This window comes from Brachycentrus maculatus, unplaced genomic scaffold, assembly GCF_059751285.1.
Source record: "Brachycentrus maculatus isolate JH-2025_06_01 unplaced genomic scaffold, ASM5975128v1 h1tg000099l, whole genome shotgun sequence".
Lineage (NCBI taxonomy): Eukaryota > Metazoa > Arthropoda > Insecta > Trichoptera > Brachycentridae > Brachycentrus > Brachycentrus maculatus.
In genome coordinates this window covers 1,297,825-1,323,079 of record NW_028280853.1, presented here as the reverse complement: position 1 = coordinate 1,323,079, position 25,255 = coordinate 1,297,825, and the positions used below count along the sequence as shown (strand labels likewise).

Here is a 25,255-nt window from a genome sequence, read left to right as displayed (position 1 = left end):
GAGTGATAAGGATAGTACTCCCAGAACCCTTGTACTGAACACTTATGCAGTGCGAATGTACCGACACACGACCGACTTGAGCTCGTCCGTAAGAAACGTCAGCCAGTGTAGCCAGCCAGTACCGCTCCAGTGATGGTGGGTTTAGAGAGCAGTACAGCCTATATTAAATTACATAGGTGCGAGCGAATATAACAGGTTTTGTCGTTGTTTTCTATACTATTTTAATGTTTTGTTATTGTCGAGTCGACTGGCGCACAGTAAGTGACATTTGGTGTATAGTTTACAGCAACCCCGAATATTGGGACCACTATTGCGACCAAACTACCTTCTGTCGTTGGAAGAGAGAGAACTCCAAATAAAAAAGTAATATCTTCTGACAACGGAACATTCAAATGACTGCTTGCTTCTTTAGTTCCTTTCATATGAATATTATGGAGATCCATAATCGCACCCTGATATGTGTGTTGTATTTTGGTTTTTCGTGATAACTACCCGAGTGACTACGAAGAAGATGAGTCTAATTTCGACTGATAATACTGCTCTAATTCAATATATAAATACAATCAATTTAAGGATTTTGAAAAAAAACAAACACCTTCTGATGTTTCACCATGAAATCAGGTGTAAACTGTCATCGATAAATACAACCTTCATCAGATGCAAATTCTACCATCAATGGTTTTCAATTTTCAGACTGATAATTATTTTCAATTTGATTTTTGGATATCTACCCTCATCTGTATATACGAATTAATATGTAACCCTAACTAATATTCGTAGGGTAAAGACTGATCACCTTGCCTTCGTGTAATTTACGCCACCAATAATATGTTGGAAGATGTTGAAATATACTTTTATTTATACTTCTCGGAGAGTTTATCGACGTTGATTATTGATCTTTGATTCACCTAACCAATGCCTATTATTAGTATCTGGACCGAGGTTCAAAAGTTCTTAAAGCGGTGAACCAGTTTTTTTAGTTAAATTTTTGATCGACCGAACAACGGCTCCAGTTAGTAAACTCGGAAAGGCATGCGCACGGGCTCTCAATGTCCCCACCGTACAAGGCACTAAGTTAGCAGACATCTAGAAGTAAAAAAGTCATCACTAAAAAAAATGACAATAAAAAATGTTGCATTATTATTATAATCGTTCATGTCTGGAGTTAGTTCTTAATGAGTTCTAACGAAAAAAATATTTTATGTTGAATAAACGTTTTGTGATAATTATTTTTTATAACTTAAATTATAAATTACGTAGGTATACAATTTATTAAGGTATAGAAAAATATTTTTTCCATGATTATATTACATTTATAAAATCGTGTTTTTATCGTAAACAACAGTGGTCACCAACATAAGGCCCGCGGGCCGGATTCGGCTTGCATAAATTTTCATCCCGCCCTCCTAAAATTCCCGATTTTACGTACATATAGATAATTCATGTAGGATATATTAATTTAAAAAAAATCTTTCTTGATTGTGAATTCCAGGCTCAGGTTATATTTCGATTCATCAGTCTGAATTTGATTAGGTATATAGTGAATCTAAAATGAAAAAAAAACAAAAAAAATGTTTTTTTCTGACCCTAGGTTTAAAAAACAATATTTTAAATATGAAGAGTTCTTTTTAGTGCAAATTTGAATCCTGATTTGATCATCATATATCTGAAATAAGTGTTAATCTGTTAGTAAAACAATCTTCATTAATTTCAAGGATATAAAAAATAAATACGGCTTTTGAAATAAATACAGTTTTTCACGTCTTAATTGACAAGTCTCTGGGTTAGATACAAAACAGCTTATTATCTAAATTAAGCTAAAAATCTAGCACTATCTTGTATGTAGTATAAAAATAAAAACTATTTATAAATCAATATAAATATACATATATTTTATTTGTATATATAATGGATTCGATAGTTTAAAGTGCGTAAATATAAAAAAATCAACTTTATTAGATTTTACCGTTGAGTTCAAATCGTTGAATTATATTCTAAATTAGTTGTTACTTTCGCTACTACCTACAAATCAATACATTTCCATCCCATCAAAATTTTACGAACTTTTTTTGGGTATATCTCACAAAGTCCTTTTTACTCTTTTACTGCGAATAAGCTGTAAGCCGGTTATCATTTTATCAGTGCGGACGCGCCTTGAACATCTGCACATTACTGCAACGCGGGTCTCGAAACCTCTGTCAGTTGTGTTAGTCGAGTGAGTCAGTTCACGGTTGTCAGTTTAAAACATTCCGTTTTCCGCGCAGGACGTGTGCCTGAGCCGCCCAGGTTGACAACCAAACAGAAAATAAAATGCCGAAACCGGAAAAGAAGATCAAATCCGTCGTGAAGTCTCTCTACTCGCACGAGACTCGCAAGGATATACATCTGGATGATTTGAAGTCACTGAAATTGGAGGATGCCTGGCCCTTTATTAGGGAAGAAATCGAGAAGGAAATAGGAAGTAATCAGCTGGTGTGCGTGCCCTACATCACAGAAGCTAATCTCTACCAAATCACATCCGTTCTTCTGAAGCCAGAAGATGAAACCAGTGCTACTCTGATTGGACCAATTGGAAAACTGAACCAGATTATCGACAAGGAGAAAAGCAACCCTGAGTATTTGGAGTGGCTGGAATCCAACAGTTTCCTTGATGAAGCTTGGAAATTCCCACATGAGAGTGTCAAAGTAAGCTATGATTTATTTTATTTCATATAAATTATTATCACTTTATAACACCATATAAAAGCGACATGTACTGCAAATTTTAACAGCACTTTAGATTAAAATTAACAAAGTGATATTCTAATCCAGACACCGAGACGCGTCATGCCACAAGTCATAAAATCAGTTTTTTCCTCTCTTTTTATACGTAACGGTTCAAAATTTCTTATTTATTCATGTGACGCAAGAAGCAAAGAAAAGAGGTTTAAAAATCGTTTCATCACTTCAATGTTTGATTAAAAGCATAATAAAATCATCAGGTAACAAAGTAAATCGCAATTTAGTTGGTTATAATATTACTAACTGATTTGTGAATCACTTTTTACCGTGGCATTTATGGTATATTTATTATATTACTCATTTATTATGTTACGATTAAAAATAGAAAACCTTGTTAATAAGACCGTAAATGGTTAATGTATACATAGGTACATATATCACTTTGAGAAATAAACATTGGCATTCCCCAACTATCAATATATCATATTCAATTTAAAATTGTGCTATGATTTATTTTCCATTCCTGATTCCAGAATAATTATATTCTGCGATAATTTATCGACGAAATCTTATCAATATAACTAGTACGTGTTAGTGCATTATGTACGAATTTCTAAGTTGAAGTACCTACATGTGGAGCGAATCGATTAAATTTTCCTGACCACATCCACCATAGCGTGCCTATATTGTTCAATAGACAATTTAAAATTTCGTAAATATTTGTAAATAATGTTACTTATTTACGAATTTTACTATATGTTAGCAGAAAATGCTTTGTTCATCATGATTTAACTGTTCTATACATTTGTTTTTCAAGCAGGCACTTCTATAATATCTCATAGTTTGTGTCGTGCATTGAAAACTGTGATGCAATAATGATGAAAGAGTTGTAAACGCCTTTTAAAAAACTGAACAATACAATGAGTATATACGTTCTTACCTGCGCACAGTGGGGTATATTGGCGATCTGGGCGGCCAATATTATTTTTCGTTCTAAATCGATTCCAAATATGCCTTTTGACTAATTCATTGTATTATATGGAGATATTTTTTACTTATCAGTAAAAAAAAATTTTTTTTTTTAATAAATGCAAATCGTAGTAAATAATTTAAAAAATATTAGTCCGAGAAAGATGGCCATGGTTCCTCGTCCGGACACAGTTCTTCTTCCGCTTTTAATATAAGCGATTTCTTCATTTGTTATTTTTTTTTGTTTCCTTTATAAATCGTATTCTTATTGGACGACAATAACGTGGTGAAGAAGGAATTGGGTTTTGCCAAATAACCTTATTATTCAAGGAACAAATAAGTTGTAGGGGCACAAACGAACTCTGAAATATGTTTGCATCGGAGTCTGCATCATTTAAAAACGTTTGTTTATATTGAGCTTGTTGTGCTCCATCAAAACCCCACTTGCACATTTAAACTAATGTTTCTCTTTCTTTTTTATTTAAATTTTGTAAACATTCTTCTAAATGTGTCAATAGTCGCGTGGTAGTGTGATCCATTAAACTCTGTAGGTTTACTTCGGCACAAGTTTCAGTTACTCTGTAAGCTTTCTTAGCAGGGTAACACTCGAGTTTTGCTTTTTGTAAGATACTGTAACACGGGTATAGTTTTTTATGAGAACTCCTTACTATTTCGTATTGCCTTCTCGAAAGATCGGCTTTAACAAAAATAGATAAAGCCTGTGATGGAGTCAATTGCGTTATCCGGGTATTTTTTTGCTGGCAACGAGAATACGCTTTCTTATATTTGGTAGCACGCTTAGGTGTACAGATGATTTCTTTCAACACCAAAGAAGCATCTCTCATCCCGCTTTCTCCTAACTTTGACCGAGTAGCATGGGTGAGCACATCTAATTCAATATGTTTGCGCAAATCTTCTGTTTTCCTTCTTTTGCTTCTCTGACTTGATTCATCAAACGACTTTGATGGTCGTCCTGATCGATTCATTACCCAAGGAATTGTAAAAGTTCCGTCAAGCCAATTTTCATTTTTTATCAAGAAAGTTTCCTCCTTTTTGAGTGCATTAGTCTATCTTCGTTTCATTTCAGACTTGAAATGCGAAAAATCGTTTTTAATTTTCATTGCACACTCGTCAGAAAAATTATCTAATTGTAAAAGGTACTTTTGCAAGCATTCTAATTTTTCATTAATTTTATTAGCATTTTGTTGCTGCATGATAATAAATAACTGTTTTCTAGTCATTATTCTAACATCTACTGGTCCTAAAATAAAAATGTAACAATTTAAAGATAAAAAACTGTACGTAGCTACGTAACTACGTAACTACGCGTAGTTCAGTTTTCATTATTGTGCTGACTCATCTTAAAAGAGCGATTTCTTGCAAAAGAGCAAAATTCTGCAAAAAAAAATTCAATTTATATAAAGAAAGAGGGCTAAGCTATTTGATACAATCAAAATTATAGCCGGATAACACTCGGAAGCACAACTAAATATCCTTTATTTAAAAAAAAATGAAGGAAAAATCCATTTAAAGGCACTTATTTAAATTAGTTTTTTTTAGTAAATATGTTAGCTATTGCAACTTAAATCTATGTACAATACACTATCTTACCTGCTTGATCACAATCCATTATTAAATTGTATACGTGTAATACAAAAAAATAATAATAATCACTGAAATGTTTGCGTACTAAACGAACAGCGAAAGAGAAACACGTGCACTCACAATAACAACAACTTTGCGACTGACCATTAGACACGTGAGATGTGCGTGGGGGGGATACAATTATTGCATGTCATCAACAAAATACTCTATTTCATGTTGATATATTTTTAATACACCTGCGACAATTTTTTTAAAAGTGACTTTTGGCCGCCCAGATCGCTAATATACCCCACTGTGCTGCGTTGCGTTGCATTGAAACGTTATAACAGGTCAACTGGCTACATATACGCATAATGTAATAATTTCTTGTATTTACGTCAATTATTCCTTTTACGTACAACCATGTTAACACGTTATTTCCGTTTTATGTTGATTATTAGCAATTGTTTCGGGCTATGAACAGATTTGCAGAACAAACTCAGTTCGTAAATCGATATTATACATAATCCACATTAGACGTTTTTATCATTTTTATCCTGAGGCATCAAAACTTTTAAAAAAAATTATCATTTAAAAAATACCAATGCAATGTTTAACCAGACCGAATTTACTTTTTATCGTTTTAATTAAATCACCCACGAGTACATACATGTATGTATCATATAAAGTTAAATGTTTTAAACAAAATAATACGCTAAATATCTATTTTATATGGAAACTCTCAAAAAAAAACTCCTATTTTATACTTAAGTATAAGGATAATTTAGCTTATTTTTTACTTATGTGCATAAATAAGTGGTGCATAGTGCATTACGCGCTGTATTTGATTAATTTAATCATTTCTAATAAGGTAAGCCGAAATGATAAATTGTTCATTAAAGTTGAAATTGGGACCACATAAATTTCAAACCATTACACATTACAGACGAATGTTTGATATCATAATACCGATTGGGAGTGGTACCCATAACGTCTCATTTTATGGTCTCTCGAAAAATATAATACTATCGTTAAGCTTTTACTGCTACCGTCGTATGTTGTCATTATAATATATAACATATACTTATTAATGATGCATTGTTTTTTAAATTTTCGTGCCTTATCTCGCTCTGGTACTCAATGATCATCAATAAAACTTGTCACCAAAGCCAGGAGGAGATCCCAGACTGTGAGTCAGAGTTTGAACGTACTCTGCCATTATTGTCCGCCTCCGTAGTGTAATGGTCAGCACGCTCGGCTACAGTTCTAGAGGTCCCGGGTTGGATACTCAGGGGGGTCAAATAAATACCAGTAATTTTTTCACTGTTATATTTATTAAATATTATCCTGGACTGGTACCTAAAGCGGAAGGCTAAATACCTTTCCTTCATATGTTTACGATCAAGGTAACACTGCGTTTATATGATGTAGTGCCCTATGCACCATTGGGGTGCGTATAAGGATTTGAATGCCATAATTTGATACCTATTTTTAGAAACGAGCCGCTTAGACCTACAAAAATAGTATTTTTTTCATACTATTTTTAGTGTACAAAAATAGTATGAAATTAAACTCTTGGCCTTACGTTCAACTAAATATCGTTTTTTTCCCATAAATTATTACTTCACATGTTACAACTATTACTTCAGTACCTACCTAGAATTGTATAGCTATAGAAGGACCATTAGTCCATTTAATCTTCACATTAGTTTGAAAATGCCATAACAAGGCGAAACAATTGACACATATTTTATTTTTATGTGTTATTTTTTTTAAATGATAAGATTAAATAATAAATAAATTTAGTAGACTCTAAAAATGAGCGTTTGAATTTAACATTTTATGTATATATTTTTTTTGTTTGTTTATAATAAGATCACAAAGTTTCTCTTAAAAAAACCTTTTACTTAGTCCCTTATCAGTGCATTTGAGGTCTGTGGCGCCGATAAAATAAGATAGTTATTATGTATTTGTATTTTTATCAAAAATTACGCCGTATTATGCATAATAGAACATTAAAACTACGTAAAAAACGTCAAAAATATATTATACTATCTTTACTGATTAGATTCCATTTTTACGCAGTTGCTGATCGGGGTCGATATTAGACTCTGCAGTCTGCTATCCTGTCCGAAACATCAGCAAGAATGGCTAACAATACATAGCACAATAAACACTGTCAGCATTAACTTCAGATGAAGTCTCATTTGTTAAACACTTTATTGAGTACGTAATTAGTACGTAAAAACATCTAATCTAAAACGCAATCTCTTGTGAAATCGCATCATTTTTTGCTAGACCCGATTTCTGAGAATTATCTTAAAATAACGTTGTCAATTTACGTCAACAAGTAAAGTATACAATGTATACTTTGTGCATTGTAAAATATATTTTATCAAGACTTGAGCGTAGCAAGTTGCGATCTTCAATATTCCTGGTGTATATAAAAATGGACGCTAATGACGGTATGTGACCAGATTGAAGGGTCTGCAGGTGGTTTTTACCGGATATTATGGACAGAAGAAAGGAGATGATGACCTGGCATCATCCAGTTCCTTAAACTTGTCTTTTTTATTATTCTCATTTTAGCATTTTACAAAATAATAATGTTAAAAAATAATGTTACTAATATAAAATACACTATAGTATAAACACAAAAATACCACAAGGATGGCCCGTGTGTGGGTATACATTTGATTTTTAGTTTCAATAAAGGGTAATGGAAGCATAAGATATATTTTAGAGATATTAATAAATCTTGATCACCACCATAAACAATGAGAATAATGACAGATAAAAATAAACAGTTATATTTCCAACTTCTCTATTTCATGAGGTGAAAATAATATTTTCATTAATTGATTCGGCCTCCGTAGTGTAATGCTCAGCACGCTCGGCTACCGTTCTGGAGGATCCGGGTTCGATTCCCAGGGGGGGTAAAATAAATATGAGTGATTTTTTCACTGTATTATTTATTCAATATTACCCTGGACTGGTACCTGAAGCGGAGGGCTGATCACCTTTCCTTCGTGTGTAAACGATCAAGATAACACTGCGTTTATATGACGCAGTGCCCTATGCACCATTGGGGAGCGGATAAGGGTTTTATTATTATTATTATTAATTGATTCGGCAGTCACTTTGTGGTAATATCCTTCCATTTTTAATTTGAGTTTTACTTGGTAAATATCACTATTTCTTAATATCTAAATAAATAAAAATAAGAAAAAGTTCCTACCACTTATCATCCTTCAACATCCCATTATTATTTTTTACCAATATTAACGTTAGGAATAATGTAATATATTCAGTTTTCATTAATTGTGTGTACCTGAGGTTAAACGTTTCCTTGAATGTGTAATTAAACGACAATCAATAATAAATTTCTATGACATCAGATAATTTCATAATAAGTATTATATGCGATTTAATAATAATATTTTTATCAAATTAATACTTTTAAAATTGACAACTACTTAAGCGAGTTGTATACAGTCTCGACATCGATACTGGCATCGCGGATTCAATTGACATAAAATGTAAAATAAATGGGATGATTTACGAAATGTTTGTCTGGGTGTTGTGAAATATATTTTGTGGTTTTATCACCCATTCTCTAACCTGCAGACAAACAATTAAAAAATATACGTTGTATTTGGTGATTCAGCCCTTATATCGTGTACATATTAAAAAATATATGCATATTTACTATACCTACCCTTCTTCTTCTCCATCTTTTTGTAGATCCTAGGGATCTGTTTGTGCCTTCACATGTCGCTCTTGGGATGTCGACTCCCAGCTGTCTTTCCATCTTTTCGGAGGTCTGCCTGCGGTGTGCCTTACTATACCCGTTAATGGTTATATTTGTACATATTTTGCACTGCGTTAGTTTTTTTTTTTTTTTAATATATTTTTTTCTTTCTAATTTGTTTCAGTCTTGTGACTGAAATGAGTAATGGAAAATACTCATCGGGAACATTATATATGTGACACATGTATGTAATAAGTTTTTTTTTTAAATATTATATTATACAATATAAAACAAGTGTGATGACCTTTTAAGGGCAACACATTGTACTGAAGGATTTTGTTAGTTTTTAAAACATCGCAACATTTTTTGTGTTAGTCACCAAAAATCGTCATTATTGTTATCTCTCATGGCCCTACCCAACCCAGGTTTCATGAACGTAAATACTGATAAATTGTACAATTTCTCTTATATGTACAGATTATGTTATAAGCGTAAATACTGCAAATAATAATTTTGCACGTGATAGATATTTGTCATTGAGTGTTCATTTCTTTTAAGAGACGATTAATTATTTTATTTTTGTTTTCGGTAGATGATTTCATATACTGTATTATGAGTAAGTACTATCGTGGTTCTGGATTTCACGTTCACTGCGCCTGCTACAAGCAAATTGCATAACACTAGAAATAAATATTGATAAGTTAACAGGATGTCATAATTTTTAAATTTTACTTAGTAAATATCACTTTTTCTTAAAATCTATTGCGACACGTGATTGATTTTAAGAAATAGTGGTATTCACTAGGTAAAACATAAATTAAAAATAGATAAATTTTACCACAAAGTGACTGCCAAATCAATTAATGAAAAGGTATCACCAGCTAATGGTATTGACATTATCATTAATATATGCAACACATAAAAATTATATTTCATATTTTTATACATACTGACACTAATTAACTCTTAATTTTAAAACAGGTCTCAAGGGACTTTTTTTTAAAAGACAAATTCTTCTTCTTCTTCTCCTTCTTCTTCTTGTAACCCTTATCCGCACCCAATGGTGTATAGGGCACTGCCCCGTATTGACGCAATGTTATCTTGAACGTAACTAACATGAAGAAAAGGTAATCAATACTGCGCTTCAGGTACCAGTTCAGGGTAGTATTAAATAAATTGTAGAGATAATCATTACGCTTCAGAGGTGTTCACTGGGTCCGGATAAGGGTTAAAGGAAAGAAAACATGAACTGTATAAAAAAATTTATCTACATTTACGTTTTAAGTTTTATTGTAACGTTTACTTCTCATAATTTTTACTCCAGTCGATTGTGATTTTATGTTTCTACGTCATATTGACATAATTTTTCATACGCCATTTTGAAGTCATCGTCCATTCTATAATTTACAAAATATTTATGATTTTGGCTTGCCGATTCGATGCCTAAAATGTAATTTATCCTTAAATTATCCTGTTAATGTCGCTAAAGCGTCGCAAAGCCTTATTTTATCCAGGCAAGCTTACAATTAATTAAATACTGATACATGGGGTGAGTCAGGTTACTAACGAAGTGATAAAGTGAAAGTATTGGTGTGTTATCTAAACTGTTTGCGGGGATATCGATTTTCCCACCGATACCCGAGCGTAACGCCCATTTTCCAGCCTACCTACGCTGACATATTTTAAATGCTTTTCTTCTTCTTCAAACCCTCATGGTGCATTTGGCACTTTCATATAAACGCAGTGTTATCTTGATAGTTACACACGAAGGAAAGGTGATCAGCCCTCCGCTTCGGGTACCAGTCCGGGCTAATATTGAATAAATACTAGAGTGAAAAAATCACTTATTTTTATTTAATCGAACACGGGACCTCCAGTACGGTAGCCGAGCGTGCTGACCGTTACACTACGGAGGCGGGCAACTTTGCTTTTGACCTACGATTAATTTTCTTGCACCTCGATAAACGAAATCCAGTAAAATACTGATATTAAAAATAAAACTGACAAAAGTATTAGAACAGTAAAATTATAATTTATGGTTTGTCTATTACTACTACCATCACTCCTTTTCCCTGAAGGGGTAGGCAGAGAGGATGGAACGCCACACTCGTCTGTCCTAGCATACACTCCTAGCTTCCTTCGCATCCATACATCTAGTCATACATGCCCTTCAAATTCTTGGAACTTGTATGTATATATTTTTCAAATTCGAAACATAGTGCTTGAATATTTGTATATTATGAAATTAAAAACATATAAATGACACTAATTTTTATATCTGGACTCTGGACCAACGTTATACGAATCTTTCTGTGAACTTGAAAAGTCCTCTGGCGCCAAAACTAGGATCAATAATCCACGTACTTTCGGTATTATTCCCGTGACCTCGTACGTAGTGTTTTAATATCCGTAGGTAAATATGTACAACATCCCTTGAATCACGTCTAGCCCAGTTTGTACCTACATATCGCTCACTCCTTTCAAGAACGTCATAAATAAAAAACTTGATTTTTCAGGAGAGCGTTTTTAAAGTTTAAAAATATAATACAATGTATTAAAAATAAATATCAAGCCACTTATTGAACTTTTTACTGTGCAACAGATCTTTTTAGGTAAAACCTGAAGGTTTTTTCTCCATTTTAAAAATATTTAGTATAAATCAAACAATAATTAAACAATACCTTTTCTTCAAAATGCAAAAACAACACTTTCTCCCCTGTAGCGGGTAAATATTAAGTTAAAAATATGCCTCTTTTGCTGGGATATAGTACATTTACTTTCCGAAATTTCCTTTCTTAATTTGCATTCCGAAAACATGCTCAACTGAAAATTGACGATTTTTGATTTATGACGTTCTTGAAAGGAGTGAGCGATATATGAACATACTCGTACGACATGTATTATATGCGTATTAAGATTTCCCGGCATTGGCACGTATTCATCTAATTGAGGTGTCACGTTACATTTGCTCGCACTTTCTACTTCCTATTTATCAATTACATAAGTAGACCGAAACCTAGAAACTGTATGCATATATTAAACAAAGTAATATATAAAATTAGATCCAAAGATATACAAATAATACGGAAGAGAGAGAGAGGAAAACATGATAACACAAAATTTGCACGCTGTCAGCTATGAACAATGTTTAGTAATATTATTATGTGTGTTGCTGCAACGTTTAACAGATGGTGGTGCCATTGAGGTAAAAAAAGCTATTTGAAAAAAACCTTATTTTATCTGACTCGGGTAAAAACTCCTGCCAAAGGGTGTACATTTAATATACTCGAATGCAATGTTGTGTCAAAATTTTATGATTTTGAATAAATAAACATTTTATTTTTATTTGTATTGATTACATTTTATTTATAATTTATTCCAGATCAGTTAAGAATTTTCTTTCATCTCCAGATATGTCTTACATCGTAGAGATTTAATCTAATTAGGAACTGAATTTATAAAATAAGTATTGTGTTGTTGAAAGGTGCCATAAAAATACAGACGACAAATTTTCAGATTTCAAAGGAAAAACGTAAATTCATTAAGTCATTAGTTTTATTGTGGGATTCTTTTTTGATGTCATCGCATATAGGTAGGATATCTATCTATCTTGTTCTTCTAACCATTACCGGCACCTAATGATGCATAGGGCACTGCATCGTATCGATGCAGTGTTATCTTGTTAGTTTATTACATGAAGACAAGTGTGAATCAGTTCTGCGCTTCAGGTAATAGTTCAGGGTAATATAAATACAATATAAGAGTGAAAATGTTTGATATTTATTTTAACCTCCCTGGGAATGGAACCCAACAAACGCTCTAACCACTTATGTCTTTTAAGTGTCGGGTTGTGGTCTCGTGGTTAGTGTCGCGGACTCTATGTCAGAGTTTCTCGGGTCGAACCCACTCTACCACATTTCATACCTATTTCTAGTAATGAGCCGCTTAGGCTCACAAAAATAGTTTGAAATTGAAATATTTGAGTGAATAATAAAAACATAAATATTTCTCTTTTTACAATACATATATATATATATATATATATATATATATATATATATATATATATATATATATATATATATATATATATATATATATATATATATATAATATATATATATATATATATATACAATATATATATATATATATATATATATATATATATATATATATATATATATATATATATATATATATATATATATATATATATATATATATATATATATATATATATATTGTAAAATAAAAGCTATACGTTTTGGTCATATTATAAAATCGATGTAGCAGATTTCTAGATCATCACTACGGAAGTATTTATAATTCTGATAAGGTAAAAATCTAGCTATCTTTTTTTATCGTTATTTCGTGTTATTTGAAATGACATTGAAAATTTATTGTCGTACCGGTGTCTCTTTTTGTCGAAATTACCGTCATTGGCAAGGTTCATATTTTGTTTATTTGAGCAGATAATTTTTATTTTATTTGCGGATATTACGTAGGTACGCTTTTTGTCGGTGTTTTTAAACAATCGTCATAACAAATGACGCCATTTTTAATAAAGTCATACGTAGTCATAATTATTTTGAATTATATTAATTTTCTTATCCGACTTGTTCCTCATTACTGAGGGTTCTGACCCTTGTGGAAGCAATGACTCTTCTCCCAGTATTGGTTAAGTCGCAACTTAAATTTTTCGAAATCCAGGTAGTATTTTACGTAATTGATTTTTTTATTAAAACATTGTTTTTGCATTGAAAAAATAAAATTTTCATCGAAATAATTATATGGGTTTGAAAATAAAAGATTTATACAGCCTTGGATCGAAAAAATGAAGTGTTACCTCTCCGGTGGTCGGCCATTGATTGAATTCTGTGTTTCGTTGTATCCCTTTAATTTTTTTTCATTATTACGTGATCTCTTAAACCCAGTGAATGTTAATATTACTTAATTTTACGTCACTCGTGGGATAGTTTAGTAATCTAGGGTTAAAACCAATCTACTGTGACGCTGTGCACATACTCGTATACGAGTACAATACAAATGAATATAATTATAATCTCGTTTTAATACGCGGTATCCTCTAAATATGACAACATAATATGTATATCTATAAAAATAGGTGGCATGGTTTAGTTTCCTGTAGATAACGCCATTTATTTACAAAACCTATATAAATACCTACTCATGAGAGAATGGTGTAAGTACATAACAACATTTGTTAAACGCTTGAACTAACGTAAGTAAAAAACTTGAAATCCTAAGAGGATAAAACAGATTAATTCTTCTTCTCAAAACCGTATAATTATTTCGAAGAAAAACTGATTTTTCAACGTAAAAACGGTGTTTTACGAAAAAAAATAATCACTTAATATTTTACGCGGTTTGTAGAAAATTAAGTAGCGACTTAACGAATACTGGACCTTAAATTTAAAATCCAATACATTATCACATAGTCTATTCATTTTGTAAAATTTCAATAAAAAAATAGGATAAGTCTTATATCTTGTATGATTCATTAGTGACACTTGAATAAACGTTTTTGTAGGGCTTCTAATCTTTGTATGTAAACAGATACCACTGATATTTAGACATCTATTAATAGGATTTCTGGAATATTCTCGTGCATGCTTATTTTTGAGATAACTGGTTCGCTTATGTATGTAAAAATATTGTCACCATATAAAATATATCTCAGTTATCAAATCAAATATACATCATTTTATTAATCCTTTCACGGTATAAGCTTTTTGTGTGGATTATACCAAAATTGGCGCTAGTTAAATATCCATATTTATCTGTCGGAAAGAGAAACAGGTTGCATTTTCAATAAGACCTTGACTTTAGAACAATATGACAGTGCCAGATATTCTTAAACGACCTCAAATGAAGGCTGCTTACCAAGTATATCACCATTTATCAGGTAGTATCAACAAATGTTTTATTTTTTACATCTTCGAATAAGCCATCAATTGTTAAAAGGCTAAAACACTTTTACGTGTAACATATTTTCACGGAGAAAATTAATAGAACAATATTAAATGATTATTATTAGTATTCACAAATCATATTTAAAATTAATTTTAAAGCGGCAAGGACATGCGAAAAAAATATTCGATAAATTGATTTCATAGTCAATTATTTAAGTTTAAAAATTAACAAATAAATAAGTTTAAAAATTCAAAATCCAAATGATAGCAACATTTTATGAGGAACTTAAAATTTTAATATACTTTTTTTATATAATTTATATTTGAAGCACTAAGTTTGTGATTTTTCATTTTATAATTAAAATGTAACTTTGTTTTAAATCACTATAAATATTTTATTATAACTTAATTATAATGTCTACCGGTTTCGAAGCTAACAGCTTCTTTATCAAGATAGAGTTTTAGTATTAATCAGTCTTGATAAAGAAGCGGTTAGCTTAGAAACCGGTAGACATTATAATTAAGTTATAATAAAATATTTATAGTGATTTTAAAACAAAGTTACATTTTAAATTTTGTATTAATTTTAAAGTAGGATTTTACTGTGGTATGGATAATTTATTATGCATTTATATTGAACCAACAGATTTACGACTTTTCCTCTTTTAAATTCTTTACATATGGGTGATAATCATACACACACAATCGAAGAATCATTTAGATAGCTTAAAGTCACATCCAGGTTTGAGTTCTGCGTAGTCAGTTACGTTTTTTGTTTTGTTTTTTTGTTGTTCTTTCAATTGCTATTATCGTTAACAATATTTACAAATGAACAGCTGTTTTCTGTTTTTATGTTGATCATTCGATGCTTTCTGGTGTTATGTGTCAGTATCACCTGATCCTTATTGATCTTATAACCCTTATTATTATTAAGTCTCACGCATAGTTTTTTTATAACCTTGGTTTTGCTTTTGTTTTCAGATAACCCTTCAAGATGAACAAATAAAAAACAAAGTGAGGGTGATAATGCTTAATTTCACCAGGCTGACAATTCCAAAAGATAAATCGCCAGTCAACAATGTTTATATTAAGCAGGAAAAAGGTAACGTATTGCTCTCCACTTTCTTCTTCTTTTTGTCGCTATCCACACCCAAGTGATGCATAGAACACCACATAGGAATGATGTGGTGTTAAATTGATCTTTATGTATATGAAGGCAAGGTGATAAGTCTTGCGCTAAGGGTTATTGGATCAAGGAGAAAAAAAATCTTGAATATTTTTCGCAGATACTTTGTGGCCCATTTTATAAACTTGATAAAATAAAACAACTTTGTTTTTAACCGCTTTTTATTAGTACTTTTTCCCCAACCGGTTTCGACAAGAACCTTGTCATCATCAGGGTTAAACATGTACTAATTCTAAAAGATATATATTTGATGGAATATAAGATGTATTTGATTGAATATAGATTACATAACAGATATAGCTTAAGGTATCCTATAGGATATCTCTACTATATGGGAGAAGAAATGGAGGAGGAACAATAAGTACGAAATGAAGAACAGCAGTAACATTCCGCTTTAATAGACTTTTAGAAGTTTTAATACCTTATACTGTGCTATTAAACATTTATATTTAACCAAATTTTACAAGAATTTTTTTTTAAAATTATTTATTTGGCAGTCACCCAGTGAAAGGATGTTTCTGAATGCGTAAAATAAACCACTCGATACTTGCTTACAAAATAATTCAACTTTATTATATATTTTTTTTAAACAACTTATATTTAATGTTGTCGGGGTCAAATTAATAAATATTTTTAAAAGGAATAACCCGCAAAGCCTTCACTTTTAGAGGCTTGTCTGCAGTTGGATAGCAGGGATAGGGAAGGTAAATGTGAAAAACACATCACAAACACCCAGACCAATTGAAAATAAACATTTCTTGAATTCAATTTGTAATTGGCGGGAATCGAACCCGCGACGCCAGTTTCGCAGTCGAGCGTCTAACCAACTATGCCACGGCGCTTGTTTAATTATGTTTTTCATTGATTCAGATGCATCGTATTTGAATGTTGAATTTAGCAAGGTATTTGACATTGTGTATTGTTGGCAATCTGCCAATAATTTGTTTGATATTTACTTGTTGCAAAGCGCTTGCAGTCATAAAGTGTTATCTGTCAAGCAAGTCCGATATTTTGAAATTTTGATGTAAATTATATGAGAGAATGAATATTCGAATAAATACACAATACTTTTTCGAATAAACCAAATTTCGATTTACGATTGCAATCGTCGGGTTGGCCATCCATGGTTGAAATGATTGTCGAATCAAATTGAAAATTTCATGAATTGATTCGGCAGTCACTTTTCGGTAAAATCTATCCATTTTAATTAATGTTTTACTCAGTAAATACCACCTTTTTTTTAAATCTACTGTGACACGCGTTTCGATGCATTCCGCATCATTTTCAAACACCGTATACATTATACGGTGTTTGAAGATGTTGTTCTTCGATTCGTTTTTCAATTCGATCGTCCATGTCTTATTCCGTAAAAATATGTATAAAATTGTGTGCATAGTTGGTTTTTGACATGACCCCCAAATACTATTGATACAGGGTTTTGTCAAAAGAGACTTGTTTACTATTTTATTTGAAAACAATATGATACCTTTACTTAACTTTTTATTATTCTTTTATTGGCAAAGCATCCCTTTGCTCACCTTCCGAATCCGTAGTCTAGTAATCAGCATTGTGAGATTTTTCATAAGGTACAAAGTCTGACTTCTGATTGTATGTATAAAGTTGCCGACCCAATTTCGGTAAAAGTCGCAATTACAACAAACGTAATATATTATGGTGACCTTTACCAACTCTACCTTAACCAATAACTACGTAAAATAAACACATTACCAATTCCTTTTATTTTTAAATATGCATATTGAGAATGTATATTTTCAAAATAATGTTTTTGTTGTTTTTTTCTTCATTTTTAAAAAATAAATATTTGTGTTGTTCTGAAATTCTTCTAACCATAATCATCACCTAATGGTGCATAGGGCACTGCATTAACCCGACGCAATGTTAGCATGATCAATAATTACATGAAGGCAAACTGATCTGTCCGGCGCTTCAGGTCTTTATTATTTATAATATTATCAGTTTGAGGCAATATTAAATAATTATTAGATTATTTTTTCCCACACTTTACATTGAATGTAATGTTGTATGTTATCCAATTTAGTGCCATATGGACCATTGAGATAAAGGAATTAATATTATAAAGTAAAAAGGAATTCATATTATTATATAGAATCTGAGTCATGGCCTGACCTCCATCACTTACGTCATTGTCTCCCACAAAATATTATCCCCTCCTTGATTTGAGGAACTGGAGCACTGCTCCATACCGTGCTGATAAATTTGCCTTTATATAATCAATGATCAAGTTAACACTGTCAATTTGATGCATTACCCTATGCACCATGGTGCGGATAGAGATCAAAGAAAAGGGAAGAATTGCAATATATTAGCTAAACCTTATTTCTTCTTCCTTTACTAAGAGCAACCCGCTTATAACCTTATAGATATATATAAGAATAATTTCCTTTAAATAAAACCTGTACTCAATTTTCACAGACATTCAGATGCTAAAAGCTTTTTTTAGGTTATCGTGCCATTATCAAAAAACATTCAGTTATTTGTTGTTCTTTTTGCTTCCAGAATTAAAAGGAGTTAAATCTATTTACATGATTACCAATATTCTACAGGCCAAAACAGTTGAATTCCGAGTAAACATAGGAACTTCATCCAGGATTTTCCACATTGGATCGCCTACTCCATTAGTATTTGGATTTGAGAAGTTTGATATTGACGATGATGGTCAAATTATCGCAGAGGTACCTTAAACTTAATGTTTTCAATGACTACTTGTTCTTCATATTATAATCGATCACATTATAGTGACTGCTTTCTGTAAAAATTAAAAATTCCTTTCATTAAATTACGTAATTTAAGATATTTTTGAGTGTGTCCAAATATTACATTAATATATGCTTCACTTAGTTACCACAAATGTGACGTTTTTGGTTGCAGTGGTGTGTGATATGGTCTCTGATTGCCGAAACTGTGCTATGTGATTAAAAACATATTAATACTTCATTAGCATCATAGCATATTCTATATTATTTAATCACGAACGGATATGTAGGTTTTCTTTTTAATTTTGTTTTAAATAAATAGTGAATCATAGAATTATAATATGCAATCCAAACAAAAATTTATAAACGTAATAAATAAGTAACTAAGAACTGAATGCAGAAATGGTAGAATATAACCAATTCAGTATTGCAAATATTGCTAAAGGAGAGTGGTTGAAGAAGGCTCATTAACCATAAGAAGGCACAAAGAGTAGAATACGAGTTGAGAGATTATAACACTACCCATATAACATTCCTGGTCGCGGTGGCATCTGATACACTTACAGAGGGCCGAGAATATATTTTGTGACCGTACCTGCTGCCTCTGCGACCAAAAATTTTTTATGGGTATTTTGAATGCCATAACATTTTAACACCCACCAACTCGTTATATGCATTTTAATTCCTTGTTTGATATGATATAAGATGAATAAGTACTTCACTAAATTATGGGTAATTTTTTTCCATTTTTTCAGACAACAGCCAGCCTACCAGCTAAGGGAATGTCGTGGAATAAGATTGTGCCCCACGACCACCTCTGCCATTCCACCATAGAACATTTTGCTCTTACGACATAAAATGCAGTGTTGTACTTATTTAGACTAGTTAAAATTATATCATGTATGGTTATGTACATGAACACATATATTTCCATTATTCCTAAAACTTTGCAAGATTAATAAACACTTGTATTTATTTTCATAGATATATTTCTATTAAGATATTGTTTAAAACCAAATAATAATTTATATTATTTACTTGTACACCCAATAGGCTGTTTTTTTCTCACTACTTTCAGTAATACTTGTCGAGTAAACAGGATGTATGACTTACAAATGATGGTGTTTACAACATAATACATATTATGGTGTGTGATTGAAAATGTGATCTTGTATGATATATATTTGTATGAGATTGAACTTATTTTTGCTGATATAGTATGTACTACCTCTATGTGTGCATAGATTTAGAAAAAACTTTTACCAAAGTATTGATTCATAGCACTATAGAGATATTAATATCATGACAAATAAATATATAAAAAATTAATGCCAGAATTTTTTATTTATCAATGTTAATTAGTTTTACGTATTTCCCCAAAATGGTTAGTATATAAATATAGAATTTTTATTTTTTTGTATTCTGAATTGTAAAGTCGTATTCTATCATATCTGTCAACCCCTGCGACAAGCGGCATGATGAACACTTATTATCTTCTAGATTTCTAGTGATGTTATAATTAATTTCAGTTAAAAAATAGTCACTACTGCACTAGTGCTTTTTAAATTTATTTAGTACCAAAGAGTTCTTTCTCAGTAACAATGATCTTAAATACGATTTTGAATGATAAAGACGCATTTATAAAAACAAAAAATATGTAAAACAAATCTCTATAAACTATAAAACTTTTTATAGATATGTAGAAGAGATTGATATTTTGTTCTAATTTACTGTAGAGAGGACTAAAATTTATATACAAAGAGCATTTTATTTTGTTACTTTGTCTAGTTTTCCGGTGAAATTTTGGATTCTTTACTAATTTTTTACAAAGAGCTTAATGTTTTAAGCCTTTGAACCCGTGGCGAGGCATATACCCAAATGTCAGATTTACAGTACCGATCCGCGAAAAAAAACTGATATTATAGTTCTTATTCATTAGCATAATTATTACTATGACGTCATAATTAATTCAATAGATTAGGATTTGACAAAATGCAAAAAATCGTATACTGGTGCAAATCATGCAAACTCTTCTTTTGCCTTGGATCTGGATTTAAAAACAGTATTGCTACGTATCATTCCAAAGTTGAATCTGGAGATAACATTAAACTTTCTTACATTTTTTACAATTTATCAATTTATTATTACATTAAATTCACGTATTATTGTTGCATTTGTACCTTATTTTTATAAGCAAATACATTTGAATATTTTCTCACTTTTTCTTATCTACAGGAAGTTTGCAATTATTATGAACAAAAAATATTTTTCCTTTTGATAGTTGATTTTTGTTAGTCACATATTATTTTTGGTCAAAAAATGCTCAGGAGCTCAGGGTTCAAAAGGTTAATAATTAAATTCATAGGTAAGTACCTACATTTCTTTAGGTACTGAGCGCACAATGGTAACTCTAAAGGTTTTGTCTATGATTTTCAAATTGCCAACCAAATGTCAATCTGGGAAGAAATGTTTTATGTGTCATCTTGAAGTGGTTTGTTTTGATTTGGGTAATTGTACACATCTGCTATAATTGGAAGTGAACGAATCTCTTATAAACTAAAATAACAAACCTCCCACTTAAAATGTCTATGATTGGTACCAAACTTCAGGACGAAAATATACCGCTGGCGGACGATGATCCCCAAGTGATAATAACTGATGATGGAAATGAAAATGACCTGAATCATGGAAGGTCAATGGATTCTATACCAAGCTCTTATACAAATGGATCATCTAGTCCGGGTCTAGCTGGACCGCAAAGTCTGGACCCCGACATAAACGCTGACGAACAAGAAGAAAAAGCCAGACTGATTTCACAAGTTCTTGAACTACAAAATACTCTAGATGGTTTGTAACGTTATTGATAAACATAATTTAATGAATGTTGGCTGCATCCATTCTACTATCATCTTTACGGTTTGCCCATATCTTTACAGTGCTAAGCGACCTTATAAGTAAAAACATTTCATTCCTTTATATTCACCTTAAAAACGAAAGATCATGTCTTATCTTCTCGCATTGTATTGAAATGGGCTTAGATTAATTTATTCAATTTCAATATTCTCTTCATAATTGTAGTGAACTGGAGTACCCAAAAATTTTATTGATGAATGTCGTCTATTACATCTCATAAGAGAACTTTTGTACATTTTTCATTTTTACGCATTACACATCCTTTTCTTTATTGATTTTTATGAGGACTCTCCATTTGCCCCTTCGACTTATTGGATGGACATAAATTCAACCACTCTCTCTAGACTATTTTTTATAGTTTGCTTTTTTTTTTTTTAGTCCGCCTCCGTAGTGTAATGGTCAGCACGCTCGGCTACCGTTCTGGAGGTCCCGGGTTCGATTCCCAAGGGGGGTAAAATAAATACAAGTGATTTTTTTCACTGTAATATTTATTCAATATTACCCTGGACTGGTACCTGAAGCGGAGGGCTGATCACCTTTCCTTCATGTGTGATCAAGATAACACTGCGTTTATATGATGCAGTGCCCTATGCACCATTGAGTGCGGATAAGGGTTTTATATTATATAATTTTTTTTTTAAATTATTTTTATTAAATATTTAAAAATTAATTCACTTTTACTTCTCCTTAATCTAAATTTTAATTATTTATTTTATTTCAGATCTATCACAGCGGGTGGATTCCGTAAAAGAAGAAAATCTTAAGTTAAAGTCTGAAAACCAAGTATTGGGTCAATATATTGATAATCTCATGTCTGCATCATCTGTTTTTCAATCCACTTCACCTAGTATCCAGAAGAAGAAATGAAGATTTTTTTCGATAAAGCTTATAATGGAATGCCTGAATTATTTATGACTATTCTATTTCGCTGTGAAGCCAGTAGCTACATGCTTTTTGATTATTAACAAAATATTGCACGACTGTGTGTGTTACTCTCAGCATTGTAAACACGCGTACTGGTGTAAAATGTTCACATGATAGTTTAAAAACACAACAAAATGATCATTCTAATATAGAATTTAATAAATGTGTTCTTGATAGCGTGTCAAGCTTAACAATATTTTAAAATTCAGTTTTGATTCTTAGTTTGGTCTGAATTTGGATGAATTTTTTATCTATCATGTATGTCTATTAAGAATCTCAAATCTAATAATATTGTCACTAATATAATTGTGACTGTCGCTAAATTTAAAATATTCTTAACAGTTATTCTAGTATTTTTAACTTCTTGAATGAAATGTACCCGAACGACACTACTCACTAAGTTTTTTACACACTTGCAACTGAGGTTTGTGTTATAAAAAGTTTAGCGTTAATCACCACACGAGATCTTACTGCTTACCGATGGAACAAATACTATACAACTTCCATATATATCGCAATAAAAATAATTGTTATGTATAAATTTCTATTGAAATTGTAAATCAGTATTATGGGAGAATCTTCTGTAAAAAAAACTATGTAAAATATAAAATTACATCTCATTATGTAGAAGGCAAGATCAATGACAATAAAGTTTAAGTTCTATGTGCAATAAGAGTATTTGTTTTTAGCACTTTACTAAAAAAAGTTCATACAGAAGTTCAACTGTACTATGTTTAATTTTACATTGATATAGATCTGATTTTCAAAACATTCCTTTTAATGAAATTATAATATTTTTTATTGCAAATGCCCATTGCAATTTTATATTGAATCTTAAACGGATTCTTTCTTCAAGTTTTTAATAATTATGTTTAATTTTTACTTTTCATATTCCAAAGGAGAGTAATTTCTTCTATACATATTGAGTATTGGAAAACTATAGATTTTTCAAATTAATAGCATCTTCTGTTTATAATATGAATAGCATATTATTAGATTAAAACCAATATTTTTAGCTTTTCCACTTTATTTTTATTTGACCAGCGACCGGGTTTCGTCGTTACCGACATCATCAGACCGGTCGGTAACGACGAAACCCAGTCGCTGGTCAAATAAAAATAAAGTGGAAAAGCTAAAAATATTGGTTTTAATCTAATAATTTATTAAAAATGCAATTCCATCACGAAGTGTCAGTGGATAATATAAATCTATATGAATAGCAGATTAAAAAAAATGTTTTTTTAAATATATTTACATACTTATACCAGAATGTTTCACAGTTTATTCTTAATGAGGTTACTGATATTTGCAACTTTCGCATATGCAATGCTTGAGTTGCCACTAAAAAGTCTTTGAATTTCACTATTACTGTAATATAATTTTTTTCTTAAATTGTTAATTATTTTTCATTTTATACTTTGTTAGTACACTAGTCTGTCATGCATTTTGTTATTTGGCTACAACCAAACTAACTAATACCAGAATTTTTATAATTTTTTTGATTCCTTAAATAAAATAAAAAATAACCTAGATTAAAAGATTGTACGATCCCTTCAAACAAACATAGAATTTGTTTTAATTATAATTGAAACATGCTTATTGCCCCGAGTATTAAACAAAATACATATACTACATTATTATTTACATGTCCATATTCTGCTTTTTCATTTAAAATAAAAATAATGACTCCAAATTTACAGTAGTGAATTAAAATTTTAGACACATATTGAATGACATTATTGATATTACAATGCCAAAGAATCTTATTTAAATTATCAAAAACAAATATATTCATACACACATCTTATCGATTTTTATATCATTCATACACCTATATTTATAAGCGCTTAGTTGTACTAAAAGTGTTTTCTAATTCTTCAAATGTATCATCAAATAATATTGCTTTAAAACAAATATATGTAGAAATTTTTGAAACACAAAATAAATGTTTGAAATGCTAACTTGGTTTTTAATATTTTTTACTAATTTTTCCACTTTTCACTAGTACCTACTCTATGTTCCTAAGAATTCATTGAGATAAAAAATAACAAATAAATAATTAAATATATTGAAACATAATTTTTTATATCTAGCTTATGAATTAAAAAAAATTACACAATTTTATTTCAATTGTTGCACACCTATATTTTTGTTGTATATTGATGGTTTGCAACCACTGAATCTAAACATGGCAGAAAACATAGCCAATGAGAAATTTAAATCTGGGGATGCGAAAAAGGGTCTGGAGATGCCAGGGATATTAAACCTATGGAAAATGAACTACTTTCTAACAAATTAAAAACTGGGAAGTAAAATGGGTAGCAGTGGAATCATACCGTACGATCTTTTAGCCTAGTTCTAAAACATGTTTTTGCGTAAATCAATAAATATTATTGGAAAATTTTATTTCGTTTAAAGTTAAACAAAAATAAACAAAATTCTAAATGTAAAATTCATGAACTTCAACGTGATATTTCATTTGTAAATAACAGTTTTTTTTATGGTCGTAAGAAACAATATTTTTTCTATATATCAC

General features: G+C 30.9%; 2 protein-coding genes across 5 annotated transcripts; both read left to right on the top strand.

Moving 5' to 3' along the window:
* The first annotated feature begins 88 nt into the window (after nucleotides 1-88).
* On the top strand, nucleotides 89-20,219 carry LOC148310344 (uncharacterized). 4 transcript variants are annotated; one of them, XM_088258613.1, is made up of 5 exons: nucleotides 89-176; nucleotides 2,265-2,685; nucleotides 15,943-16,063; nucleotides 18,686-18,861; nucleotides 19,638-20,219. In XM_088258613.1, exons 2-5 carry the CDS (start codon nucleotides 2,311-2,313, stop codon nucleotides 19,737-19,739), a joined length of 774 nt encoding a protein of 257 aa, XP_088114739.1. In that variant the 5' UTR covers nucleotides 89-176; nucleotides 2,265-2,310; the 3' UTR covers nucleotides 19,740-20,219. The 4 variants fall into 4 exon arrangements, with proteins under 4 accessions (XP_088114739.1, XP_088114738.1, XP_088114741.1 ...); XM_088258612.1 differs by having other exon boundaries at nucleotides 110-195; XM_088258615.1 differs by lacking the exon at nucleotides 89-176 and adding an exon at nucleotides 232-363.
* A 1,090-nt stretch (nucleotides 20,220-21,309) lies between these two features.
* LOC148310343 (short coiled-coil protein B) lies at nucleotides 21,310-24,677 on the top strand. Its single transcript, XM_088258621.1, has 2 exons — nucleotides 21,310-21,729; nucleotides 22,517-24,677. Exons 1-2 carry the CDS (start codon nucleotides 21,465-21,467, stop codon nucleotides 22,660-22,662), a joined length of 411 nt encoding a protein of 136 aa, XP_088114747.1. The 5' UTR covers nucleotides 21,310-21,464; the 3' UTR covers nucleotides 22,663-24,677.
* Nucleotides 24,678-25,255: the final 578 nt, after the last annotated feature.

Excerpts from the sequence above, each read along its gene's own strand:
- LOC148310343 (XM_088258621.1), top strand. The coding sequence starts at position 21,465 with ATGTCTATGATTGGTACCAAACTTCAGGACGAAAATATACCGCTGGCG. Across the intron at positions 21,730-22,516 it reads ACTACAAAATACTCTAGATG|ATCTATCACAGCGGGTGGAT; the intron begins GTTTGTAACGTT and ends ATTTTATTTCAG.
- LOC148310344 (XM_088258613.1), top strand. The coding sequence starts at position 2,311 with ATGCCGAAACCGGAAAAGAAGATCAAATCCGTCGTGAAGTCTCTCTAC. Across the intron at positions 2,686-15,942 it reads TCCCACATGAGAGTGTCAAA|ATAACCCTTCAAGATGAACA; the intron begins GTAAGCTATGAT and ends TTTTGTTTTCAG. Across the intron at positions 16,064-18,685 it reads TTATATTAAGCAGGAAAAAG|AATTAAAAGGAGTTAAATCT; the intron begins GTAACGTATTGC and ends TTTTGCTTCCAG.